Consider the following 13,481-nt stretch of genomic DNA (forward strand, 5'->3'; position numbering starts at 1 on the left):
GGATTACCATTAGAGCTAATTTTTAAAACTAGTATCACATTTCTTCCCATGTTCAATCACAGTGGCAACGTTTAGAAATGGGTACAGATTACTAGTAAGCAGCTGGAGTAAATACATTCTGGTCCAAGTATTTTTAGCGCTATTAAGGTTGTCAATTTGGCATCTTCCAATTCACTGTGATTTGCTTCAGTTTCTCAGAATGATCTCCTTCAAAGGACTTCAATGAGGTTTTCCCTACTCGTCCTCTCCTACCCCCCCCAAAAAAAAAAAAGATTAATGCAATTCATTCACACACATACCTCCTTTTACAAAACCATAGTGCGGTTTGTAATGCTGGCTGCGGCAGTAACAGCTCCAGAGCATCAGAGCTGTTGCCGCAGCCAGCAGTATAAACCACACTACGGTTTTGTAAAAGGGAGGTATTTTGTCATTCTACTGTTTCTCCTTTTTGCTGCTAGTCATCTAGTGGTTCAGGTATTAGCAGGCTTCTTTGTAGGGTTTCTGGTTTTGAGGTACTCGACTAAAGTTTTTATTATGAACTTTTTGCATCTTTGTCAAGGTAGGAGAAGAGTGGCCTAGTGGTAGAGCAGCTTCCTTAGTACCCTGAACTTCTGGGATCAAATCCCAGCACTGCTCCTTTGAAAGTGTAACAACAAAACAACAGTATACAATTCCCTTTCCCCTTCTTTTCAAATTATCTCGTGGTTTGCCTTATTACTCCTTTACAGTTACTGTAGCTTGCCAGTTTATATGCTCTATAATAAAACCCTAAGCGTGCAAGTGCACTTAGGAGGCCATGATCCCTGCCGCCGTGATGTGTGCCTCCGTGCCAAAATCCATTTGTGGCGCGTGGGGCGGCTTGCGGCGCATGTGCTGGCTTGGGGCGTAGATTGACCGGTGGTTTGTCTCTACAACGGCAGGAGGGTGTCATACGGGTGCTGCGAGGTGTGCAGGTAAGAAGTGGAAGGAGAGAGGGAAAGGGGGCTGCTTTGGGGGGAGGGGTGTGCTGGGGGGCAGACAGCAATCATGCTTTACTCTGGGAGAGGGGGGAAACAGAAGGGGGCCACGGAGAGACAGGCAGGCATGGTGCAATAGAGAAATATAGGGACAGGGGGAGGTAAAATGAAGGGAGAAGGGCTGCTGCTGGACAGGGGGAGCAGGCAAGGGGTGGTGGTAGACAGCCGAAGAAAGAGAGAGACAGAAAGAAAGAAAGACAGACAGCGACCAAGAAGAGAGAAAGAAAGAAAGACAGACACACACATCTATTCTAGCACCCGTTAATGTAAAGGGCTTAAAGACTAGTCTTTTCATATTTTCCTCATTTGAACTTGTTTTCCATTCTTTAAAAGATGCCCATGGCTTTAATAGCTTCTTTTACTTCATCATTTAATCATTCTGGAAGTCATTTGTTCTTCCATGCCTCGTGTTAGCTACTAACCCTTATAATTGCTGCTTTAAAATTTTCTCTAACTAAATGCCACAGTCATCTAACATATTTCCTGCTGGTGGTTATGTTAAATTTGATTGCATCATAATCACTATTGCCAAAATAGTTCATGCTTTAAACATGATTTTTTTTTTTTTTAATGAATCAGCAAGCCTCTTATACTGACTGTATACCTGTGAGTGCTAAGAGCAGGTCAAGTAATCCTACTGGAATACTTAAATGAAAAATCGAGTTAAAGCAGCAGCAAATGGGAAAGAGTCACTTCATAATCTGTGCAAAGGACTGACTTAGATAAAGCAACAACAACAAAAAAAAAAAAAGAGAAAAATAAAACCAGTCATTATGAACAATATTGGCATAGTAAGCATCAACCTCTAGAAAAGATTGTGATCTTCTGTCTATTCAGCTCAGCTGTACACATTGACTAGAAACAATGGTTCCTAATCCTGTCCCAGAGGACCACCAGCCAATCAGATTTTCAGGATAGCCCTAATGAATATGTATGGGGCAGATTTCCATGCCTGTCACCTTCATTATATACAAATCTCTCTCTTGCATATTCATTAGAGCTATCCCGAAAACCTGACTGGTTGCTGGTCGTCCAGGACAGGGTTGGAAACCACTGGCCTAGAAGATAATTATACCTGTTGTGCTTTTTATTCCGCACAACTCAGTCCCTGCATCCTATCCTTGTCAATCCTACAGTAAACAAAAATGTATACGCACAAAGGGAAAAAGGTGCCTTAGTTAGCTCTCCTTTTAAACTAAACTAAAACTTGATTTTATAGACCAGGTCTTCAACCAAAAGGTGCTCGACTCGATTTACAATAATGTAAATATTAAAAAAGAATGTAATCTAGAATGTCTTAGGCCTCCTTTTACAAAGGTACGCTAGCGTTTTTAGCGCTTGCACCGGATTAGTGCACGCTACCCGAAAAACTACCGCCTGCTCAAGAAGAGGCAGTAGCGGCTAGTGCGTGCGGTATTTTAGCCCTCGCTATTCCACCCGTTAAAGCCCCAATGCACCTCTGTAAAAGGAGCCCTTAGTTTCCAAAGTGTTTAGCAAACAAGAAAGTTTTCAGAGCTTTCCGAAATAAAACAAAGGGGCCTAGACTTCTAAGTGAAAGCGGTAACTCATTCCAGAGCTCAGTTAGTTTGAAAATGAAAGAGTGGCTGAATCTCTTGAAAATTAAAAACGAATGACAACATGCAACAAATGAGGGCATTTTTAAGGTCTAAACTTATATCATTCGTTTCCAGAAACATTGAAGTCCATTGGGCCAGACACATTTTTTGGAGGGGGAGAAGAAAAAAGCATGATTCACTTCACCCAATCAAGTTTAAACTTTTGACAAGTTCGAGTTATGGTAGCTAAGTAAGCCTACACTCTGTCTCGTTTCTTCCAAATTCTGATCATGCCTGCAGCTCAGTGGGAAACTAAACACTAGAACAGGCCTGGACCATTTTCTCTCCTTCATTCAGGTGACAGACAGGTGCTGGCTTCAGAAAGTTGCTTTTTGCTGAAGTCTAAAAGGTTTTAAAATAAAATAGAAAAATCGTCCAAAAATCAAAATAGAGATAGGCAGCACTGTTCCTGTCGCAGTATAAGAGAAAAGTGAGTTTAAAATAAATCTCTGGATCTGTATTCAAAGAGACTGTACTGTATTGTGGATAGTCACGGAAAAAGGAATCCAGATTCTAGAGCAAAGGCTGATTAGCAGAAGGCAATTTACTACTATTTCTAGTATTTATCATTTCTAAAGGACTAGCGGGTATATGCTACACCCATATTAGAGAGACAGTCCCTTCTCAATAGAGCTTACAGTCCAGTACAGTGGTCCCCAACCCTGTCCTAGCCAGTCGGGTTTTCGGCCACATTAAGATCATCACATACTACCCCATCCAAGTCCCGCTCCTCTTTCATGCACAAAAGTTCTTCACCTCCTAAACTGTACTGTTCCCTTGGGTTTTGCAGCCCAAATGCATGACCCACTTTGAATGAAATGCAGTAGGTGCCATTTTCCTAGGCACCAACCAATTTAAGCACTGTTTATAGAATCAGGCCTGAAATGTTTAGAATTCTTGCATATATACATGTGTATGTGCACACAAACACACACATACATGCCAGTATTCTATCTAAGCTCTGTTCTGTAAATATGCATACATTTTGCATAGTGTTTTACAAGGAAGATGTACACGTGGGCACAATCAGAGTAGAGCTTCCAGGTACCCATGTAGTATATAATACCATAAGTTGCCTGCATGTCTCAGACATTTAGATGCGAGTATTTGCATCAGCTCTATGTATAACTACTGTGAGTGGTCATGTCTAAATTCTTCATCAGGATCAAACTGACTGGGACCTGGGCCCATCTAACAGAAATTACTGGTTCTCCATCTGTCATAATAATTCTAAAATTTATTTCAAACAAAAATCTGATGTGGTAATATTCAAAATCATTAAATCATGCTAGCAATACATCTAGGGTATACATTTAGAATGATCTACATGTTGTTTTGCTTTCTAAATGCTGCTGAGGCTCAATCCTTTTTTTTTTCTCCCTTGGACACATGTAATGATGAATGGTGCAATGCACCAACGGTCTCAAACTCGCAGCTCGCTAGATACTCTTTTGAGGCCCTCGTTGTCCACTCCACAAGTGTCCGGCAGTCACCTCCGGCGGTCGCTGTAACCTCACGCAAGCGCTTTCCTGCATCTGTACGTGATTGTGAGGTGGAGTCTAATCACGTACAAACGCAGGAAAGCGCTTGCGTGAGGTTACAGCAGTGAGGTGGGCAATGTTCCAGATCCAGACCATGATACACCTGCGGCTGCCCCTTTGGAGATAGTGTGCCATCTGGTTGTGACATGGATTTCAAACTACATGGTGAAATGTGGTTGGCTATGGTATAGGTATTAGAGTGAGAGAGGATTCTTTTAAGCATATATGATTTCCTGATCATCCTGTTCAACTGAGACACAGAAACATCAAGGCAGATAAAAGCCAAATGACCCATCCAGTCTGCCCATCCACAGCATCCACTATCTCCTTTCCCTAAGACGGGTCGTCGACCTTTTTAGAACAAAGAGGCAATTTGTCCAAAATGTTTGACCCAAGTTTACAAAAACCGGTGAGGTGTAGCTTATCTCCCTTCCAACCCCTCACAGGTCTCTGCACCTCTCATCCCTCCCCCCTGCCCCTCCCCCCAATCCATAGCCAAGATTCTCTCCCCTCTCCATGCCGCAACCCTTTAATCTCCCTCCCAACCCTAAAATTCTGCCGCCTCCCCCCCCACCCCGGACCTACCAAGGTACCTTGTAGTCCAGCGGGAATCTTTGTAGGAGGAGTGTGACCCTCTCGCTCTTGACTCCTCACAGCTGCCTTCTAAAATGGCTGCTGCAACCTCTTGCAGCAGCTTGCGGTACTACAGGAAATGCTGTGAGCAGCTGTGAGAGGTCACAGCAGGCTGGCAGCTATTTTACAAGGCAGCCGTGAGGAATAGGAGCAAGAGGGCTACGCTCCTGCCACAAAGTCCCTCGCTGGACCACCAAATACCTCAGTTTGGTATCCCGGGAGGGGGATCGTGGGGTTAGGAGGGAGATTAAAGGATCAGGGTTGGGAGAGCTGCAGCCACATGCAAGAAGAGCCACGTGGCTTGCGAGCTGCAGGTTGCCGACCCCTGCCCTAAGAGATCCCACATGCCTGTCCTATGCTTTCTTGAACTTGGGCACAGTCTTTGTTTCCACCACCTCTACCGGGAGACTATTCCATACATCTGCCACCCTCTGAAGATATGTAAAATTCTCCAGGATATGCAGTCCGCATCTAGTCCAGCATGAATAGTTAAACATTTGGTAGTGAACGTGGCACCAGTAATTTCTTGACTGATATGTCATTGCAGGAGGTTATGTTCCTCTTAATTGTAATAAGATAATAGTTCTTCCAGTTTTACAAACAATGTGAATGGGGTGTAGGGAGTGGGGGGCAGTTGTGTCAGTGTATCAACCAGTCTCAAATTTGGCCACTATAGCCAAAGTCTTGAGAAAGTGGTTTTATGTCAGTTAGAGGTCCACTTGGCTTTTCATTCAGTCTATTCAGGATTTTGTAGTGGCTAAAATACTGAGATAGTTTTAGTGACACTGCTGGATATTTGTGGTGGTTTGAAAACTGTCCATCCGGGAAGCAACTGCCTCTGTTATGGGAAGGTTAGATTTCCTGATGCTGTTAAGTATAGTCATTTTTGTCACAGGAGGATGTGTTCTGTCCTACTCTTTGAATTTGAATTTAGCCCCATATGTTGTGAAGATAGAGAAAACTGGAATAAAGGTATTTGTATATGCAAATGATATACAGTCTTTGGATTACACTTATCAGCCTTTATTTATCTATATTACCATAATTAGTATTTGGTTTTTCAGCAAGGTGTTTAGATAAAAAATTATTTAAATTAAATCCAGTAAAAGCAAGAGGGATGGGAATTTCTAAGAAACATGTGTGATGTTTAACTGAAAGAAGTGTATTTTATTGATTCCCTCTAGGTAAGTAATAATGGTTTTTTTAAAAAATTGCACTTGTTCACTATTTTCTGCATAGTATGCCTGTGCACTTTATAACTCTCAGCAGTTCTTCAGTATAATGAACTTTTTACTAGTTCATAATTAAGGTTCACTGTACTATAGAAGCACCTTTGGATGTATACTTATTACCTGTTTTATCAATATGATCGTTTATATTACTGTTTTTGTATTCATTTATACAGTATGATTTGTCAGTTATCAAATAAATTGTCTTTTACCCACATTGCTCAGTGTGTTTGGTCTCCATTCTATTATCTATGCATGTTTGTGCTAATATCTAGGCCCGAGCATTTGCACCATCTATAGGGCTGATCTGTTACTGCATCATAAATTCACATTCATGGGGGGAGGGGGCGCTGGTGAGCTTCATCTAACATGGATGTTTGAGAGTTAAGTTCTTGATTTTCCTTACAAGAATCAGGTGTTTAATAACTCCTTTCTAGCAAGAAGAAGAAAATTCCTGCTAATACTGACTACTTCTACTGTCTGCTTTAAATGTCTGCCAAATCTGTGAAGCCAGAGCAAGCCTCAAGCTCAGTGCCTGCTTCTAAATGGCAAAAACATGAGGCACAATCACCCACCAATGAGGGAGATATCGCTCTGCAATAGTGCTGCCCGATTCAGGAAAAAAAATTTGATTCAATTCAGCCTATTGAATTGGTTTTTCGATTCGATTCGATTTTCCTTCTCAATTGGGTGTGTTGGTTTGTTGTTTTTTTTTCAAACATCCTGGTGGGTTTATTTTATAGCCTGTTCACCCCCTTTGCCCTCTCCTAACCACACTGGTGCTATGGTGTAAACAAAATAAAGAAACAAAAAGGACCTTTCCTCTCTCTGTTAAATCCTAGCTCACATTTGCGGTCTAACACCAGCTCTGGCAGGATACACGTTTCAAATCTGATATATTATAATCACAAAACAGAAAATAAAATTATTTTTTCTACCTTGTGATGTCTGGTCAATATTCAAATCTTGTTGGTCCCAGGCTCTTGTTGTCTTCTGATAACTTGCATGCCAGGGTCTCCTTCTTTTCTTCTTTCTCTGTGCTAACCATCAATCTTCTATCTCTGTCCTCCCCTTCCATTTCCCTTTCCTCCCCTGAAGGTCTGGCATCTTTCCTTTTTTTGTGTCCATTGACAGATCCACCTTTTTTTAACTACCCTTTCATCCAGCATCTCTCCCTTCTTCCCTTCTACCCCAGGGTATACCATCTCTCCCTTTCTTTTCCCAACTACCCGACTATCCAGTCTATCCCCCCTCCACACCATCCCTTGTGTCCAACTTCTCTCCCTTTCTGTTCCATCCCTCCCTAAGGTCTGCCTGCCCCCCTTTGAAGGCCTGTCCCCTCCCCCTTGAAGGCCTGCATGCCTGTCCCCCCTGAAGGCCTGTCCCCCCCACCCCAAAGGACTGCTCACATACACACACACCCCTGGAAGGCCTGCGTGTTCTCCCTGGCCTCCCACTGGTGTTCGGCTTCCCTCCTGTCCTCCCCGCACCGTTTACCTTATAGGAGCAGCCTGCAGAGAAGATCGCGGTACTAGCGATCTTTGCAAATTGCTTTGAGCTGTTTCCTCTGCTGCAGTCCCGCCCCTCCTCTGACATCAGAGGCAGGATCATGGCGGAGGAAACAGCTGCAAAGCAGTTTGAAAAGATCACTAGTACCGCGATCTTCTCTGTAGGCTGCTTCTATAAAGTAAACAGTGCGGAGAGGCCAGGGGGAAAGCGGGACGCCAAGGGGGGAAACTAGATGCCAGGGGGGAACTTGATACCAGGGGGGAACTGGACAGCAGCACTTTGCGACTGACCCTTCCTCCTCGCCCTCTAAAGCAGGTGTGGCATCGGCTGGCCAGCAAGAGCAGCGCTGCCGCTCCTGCTTTAGGGGGCGAGGGGGGAGGGGAAGCCAATTTTTTTCGTTGTTTTAAATCGATTCGAATTGATTCACCCAAAGTGAATCGGTGAACCGATTCGAATCGTGAATCGGGCAGCACTACTCTGCAGCTTATTACGGACAAAATCTTGTCAGTAAAAGGAATATTACAAGACGATCACAATTCATTAGTGGCTCTTCGTGAAGAAATACATTCACATTCATTTTTGGTCACTTGTGCTAATATTCTATAAAGGAAAATAAGAGCCTATTTAAAATAAGTGCCATAACCAGTGCCTTTACTAGGCTCCCCATTACAGAATTATCTTCTATGCATATGAATTAACATGTAGCAGAACATAACCACAGTAACTGTTACCATAGCTGTATGACATTTGACATTTTTGTATCAATTCACACAATTACACCCTAATTCTATATAAGGTGCTCAAAATTGTAAATGCAGATATGGGTGTGTATCCAGTTAACATGCACAATTTAATTAACGAGCCAATTAGTACTTATAATAGGGAGCTAATAATCATCAGCGCTGATTGAATATAACATAACATTAGAATGCTCATACTGGGTCAGATCCAACCCAGTTTCCAACAACGGCCGATACAGGGCAAGCAGTGGCTTTCCCCACATCTGTCTCAATAGCATGTGGAAGCATTTTCCTCCAGGAACTTGTCGAAACCTTTCTTAAACCTGGCTATGCTAACTGTTGTAACCACTTTCTCTGGCAAAGAGCTCCAGAGCTTAACTATTTTTGAGTTTAAAAAAATATATTTCCTCGTATTTGTTTTGAAAGTATTCTCATGTAATTTAATTGAGTGTCACCTAGTTTTGTATTTTTTTTTTTGAAAGGTTGAAAAATTAATTCACTTTTACCCGTTCTACCCCACTTAAGATTTTGTAGACCACAATCATTTCGCCCCTCAGTCGTCTCTTTTCCAATCTGAAGAGCACCAACCTTTTTAAACTTTCCCCATATGAGAGGAATTCATAGAAACATAGAAATTGACGGCAGATAAGGGCCACGGCCCATCCAGTCTGCCCACCCTAATGACCCTCCCCTGCCTTTACTTTGCGAATAGATCCCACGTGTTGAACCCATTTGGCCTTAAAATCAGGCACGCTGCTGGCCTCAATCACCTGAAGTGGAAGAACATTCAAGCGATCTACCACCCTTTCGGTGAAAAAGAATTTCCTGGTGTCACCGTGCAGTTTCCCGCCTCTGATTTTCCACGGGTGTCCTCTTGTTGCCGTGGGACCCTTGAAAAAGAAGATATCCTCCTCTGCATCGATGCGGCCCGTGAGATACTTGAACATCTCGATCATGTCTCCCCTCTCTCTGCGCTCCTCGAGCGAGTATAGCTGTAATTTATCTAACCGTTCTTCGTACGGGAGATCCTTCAGCCCCGAGACCATCAAGGTGGCCATTCTCTGGACCAATTCCAGCCTCAGCACATCCTTACGGTAATGCGGCCTCCAGAATTGCACACAGTATTCCAGGTGCGGTCTCACCATGGATCTATACAAAGGCATAATGACTTCAGGCTTACGGCTGACGAAACCCCTGCGTATGCAACCTATGATTTGTCTTGCCTTGGAAGAAGCTTGCTCCACTTGATTGGCAGCCTTCATGTCCTCACTGACGATCACCCCTAAGTCCCGTTCTGCTACCGTTCTTGTTAGGATCCTGCATGGATTTTGGGTACCTAGGTGCATAACTTTGCAATTTTTGGCATTGAAGCTGAGCTGCCATGTTTTAGACCAGCTCTTTAGTAAGATTAGATCGTACATCATATTGTCGAGCATTGAATTTTTATCCATTGTGCTTTTGCCCACTACATTGCTTAGTTTGGCGTCATCGGCAAATAATGTTATCTTACCTCGGAGCCCTTCTGTCAAGTCCCTTATAAAGATAATGAATAGTATCGGACCCAAGAACTGTTCTCTAAAGATTAGTGTGTAACTCAGTAGGAGGTGTGGCCATGAGAGGGTCAGGGATATTCACTAAAAATGCACACAGTTCCTTCTCTCTTCTATCCATATAAGTTTTGGCCATATCAACTTGTGAGACCAAAAGTTGTATAATCCCCAGGTTTGGATTTTGAACAGATACAATTGAGCTTCAAAGCTAACTTCATAAATTGTTCTGAATATTAACCTAAGGACAGAGCTAAATAAACTGTCCCTAAATCTAAACAGGCAGCTGTGATTTACGAGTTTTCTCTCTTGCAGTCTTTGGAAAGAAATTGGAAACTCATTCGCGATGAAGGGCTTGCTGTGATGGATAAAGCTAAAGGACTTTTCATTCCTGAAGAAGAAAATCTGCGAGAAAAAGGAGACTGGAGCCAGTATACATTGTGGCAACAAGGTAATTAACACCTTTGCAATTTCTTTCTGCTTCGGTGAGCTAAGGGCTAAGGGCTAGATTAACTAAGCAAACCGATCGTGCACTGATCAGTTTGCGACCCCAACCCGATTCACTAATCTTCTGACTGATACTGTCCACACCCAATCCGATCCACGCATGCAAATGAGGGAAATAGCATGCAAATCTAGGAAGGAAGCGATTCACCAACATTTTTCAGGTACACTGACTGGGCTGGCTGATCCAAAACCAAGCGACTGATGAGAACCAGTCGCTCACTCCTTTCCTGCTCTCTCCCGCCCTGAAATACCAGCCCTGCAGCCCTGAAAAAAACCTACTCTCTGCCACCCTGCCTGCCTCATGTGTTCAAGCAGCAAGCCTGCTTCTCCATCTACTAAATTGAGTCTGAGGGGAAAAGTGCCACCCCAACACTCCTGCTCTCTGCCGCCCTTCCCCACAGTGCAGCCCCACTTTAAAACCACGGGCTCGCACTGCAGGGAAGAGCAGCAGAGAGCAGGAGATTCGGGGTAGGTTTCGTGTTCTGTTCCATAGTCTGGCAGTTCCCCCCCCCTCGGTTTTTTTAAAAAGAGGCTGCAGTGAGTCCCGTCGGGAGACGAGATCGGGCCTGGCTCAGCCCTAGACCATGTCTAACTTTGCCTGCCATTACTTCCCCAACTCTTCCCCCCTTTGTTTTGACCTCGCTGGTGCAGGAGAACAGCACATGCGCGGATCGTGTGTACAGCCATCAATGATGGTCTGTGCATGCATCGTGGGATCGCTTGTGGGTGTGTTCCCGATTAGGTCATTTGCATGGGGAGCCTTTAATGAATGGGTCTCCCAGCAAGACTCGGAACAGGATCGGAACTGGATCAGACAGGTAAGGGGGTTTTAATGAATCTAGCCCCATATTCACTAAAGTCAACGATAGTCACTAAACCTGTTTTTACAGTTTTAGCGACGATCGCTGCTAATCGACCCAATTCACTAAATGGCCCACGCGTGTTTTTCCCCTCGATCGCACATTTTCCAATCCAGCCATGCAAATATAACCCGATGCAAAATAGCCAAGCAATTGATTCATTTACATCGCTTGGCTATTTAGCATCGGTTTTACCGATCCTAAAACCCGGTTAAGAACATAAGAATTGTCTCTTCTGGGTCAGACCAGTGGTCCATCGTGCCCAGCAGTCCACTACCGTGGTGGCCCCTAGGTCAAAGACCAGTGCCTTAACTGAGACCAGCCCTACCTGCGTACGTTTTGGTTCAGCAGGAACTTGTCTAACTTTGTCTTGGGGCGTCTCAATCTTAGTCGGTTTGAGTTGTTCAACGCGCCAATTTTATTTGAATATTGGTAGCGTCCATGTGTTTTTGGCAGTAAGTTCATTTTTATCTTGTGATTCTCAAGACTCCTGAGGCAGGCCTGTTGGCCGAAACATGTACGTGTCGAGTCATTGAATCATTGATTGTACCATGATGACATTGGAAGAATAAAGATCTCTACATCTACAGATGAGTTTGTGGACACTATTTTAGTGCACATCATTCTTCTTTGGACAATTCCATTTTTTGTTTTTGGCTAACTGTGATACCGACAGGTCTGCCTGGTTTTTTTTTTCAGTTTTTTCAATGGCACAGATATTTTGCTTGTATTATACACACAAAATATCTGTCTCATTAAAAAAAAATGAAAAAAATCCACCACCGCTGCTGATGGCCCTCCCCCAATGACCCCTGACAATCGCGTACTGACTCCCCCCCCCAACAAATGCGGCAACCCACCCGAACCTAAAACAAATGGCAGAAGGGATGCCCACTCCCTCCTGACATGAAGGACCTCCCCTCTACTCCCCCCAAAAATGGCAGGAGGGATGCCCACTTTCTCCTGCCACTGGAGGCCCCCTACCCCTCCAGGCCTCCGTGCCTTGTACCCCGTATCTTAAAAATTGAGAGTAGGAGGTACTGAAAACACCTCCTGCTCCTCCTCTCTCGCCGACAACACTGGGCCTTAGGTTACTCCCTTCACATGATGCACTGGGGAGGGGCTTAAGACCCTGATTGGCTCAGATGCTTTGGGCTCCTCCTTCTTATTTTTGCATTTGTTCTACAGTACCTCTTTAACATTCCTGCATCCATAATCAAGCAGCTAGATAAATGTCTCAAAATGTGCCACTGTCATTTCTGATGCTAATACTCTAAACTGTTTTACTAATTCCAAGTTGTTCTTTTCATATTGCAGGGAAAAAAAGTGAAAATGCTTGCAATGCAGCCCTAAAAACATGTGCTTTACTGGAAAGGTTTCCAGAATCTACAGGATGCAGACGAGGCCAGGTAAGTTCACTAACCATAAAATTATTATATACATTTTTATATAAGTAAAGTTTAATAAACATCAAAAATGAATATAAAGTGATACCTTTGTGAAGCCCCATTTTTCATAGCATACAGCGATAGGAGTTGAAAAGTCTAAATTAGTTCCCCCAGTATTTTACCAAAGGGTCTGCTATAAAATATATGTAAAGAAAACTTCTCATCCGCACAGAGTTACATCCAAGATTGTTTTTAGCCTCTAATCCACGAGCTTCTGTATCAGGACCTCCAGGGACCCCTGAGGAAGACAGCATTGTCGAAACACGGACCGTGTTGGGTCCATAGTCCCCAATGTTTTGGGTCCTAAATATATTTTCATGTGGATTATTGAACTGTATTTTTAATAAAGCCTGCACCTTGAACATCTCCAGAGTTTTTGTTCTTGCAGATTTTCATTTTTGTGGAGCATCAAGGGTCAACCTTTTGTGTGCACTTAGGCGCACCTAAACAGTTACTGTGTAGTAGAGCAAGGACACATTTACATTTCAAAATGTAGGCATGCCCACTAAGGGCAGCTCAGAGGCTGTTGAAAGTTAGTACACCTAAAAGTACCCTGCAGTGTTCGCAACTGACACTATCCCATAAATTGTGCATGTCACTTGGCAACATACAATGGCCTGCCTATGGTCCTCTCACATGTATGTTCCCCTCACAGCTACAAACTAAGCAACTTTGGCGCATGTTTATAGAATAGCACCTAAAACTTATGCATGTAAATGCCAATTTTATTTATTTATTTATAAACCACTTATATCCTAAGTGGTTTACATTCAGGTACTGCTAATTCTATAAACTGTGTGCAAACTTGGTGCCTAATACTTAGCACTAAGATATA

General features: G+C 43.4%; 1 protein-coding gene across 5 annotated transcripts in view; it reads left to right on the forward strand.

The window, feature by feature from the left end:
- Nucleotides 1-13,481, forward strand: part of ASPH (aspartate beta-hydroxylase) — a 456,780-nt gene that overhangs the window by 404,962 nt on the left and 38,337 nt on the right. For all 5 annotated transcript variants that reach the window (XM_033933439.1, XM_033933442.1, XM_033933441.1 and 2 more), the window contains 2 exons: nucleotides 10,147-10,282; nucleotides 12,516-12,607. In XM_033933439.1, the coding sequence (XP_033789330.1) occupies nucleotides 10,147-10,282; nucleotides 12,516-12,607 (228 nt within the window). The remainder of the gene's footprint in view (nucleotides 1-10,146; nucleotides 10,283-12,515; nucleotides 12,608-13,481) is intronic.

The sequence above is a fragment of the Geotrypetes seraphini genome, chromosome 2 (genome assembly GCF_902459505.1).
Source record: "Geotrypetes seraphini chromosome 2, aGeoSer1.1, whole genome shotgun sequence".
Taxonomy (NCBI): domain Eukaryota; kingdom Metazoa; phylum Chordata; class Amphibia; order Gymnophiona; family Dermophiidae; genus Geotrypetes; species Geotrypetes seraphini.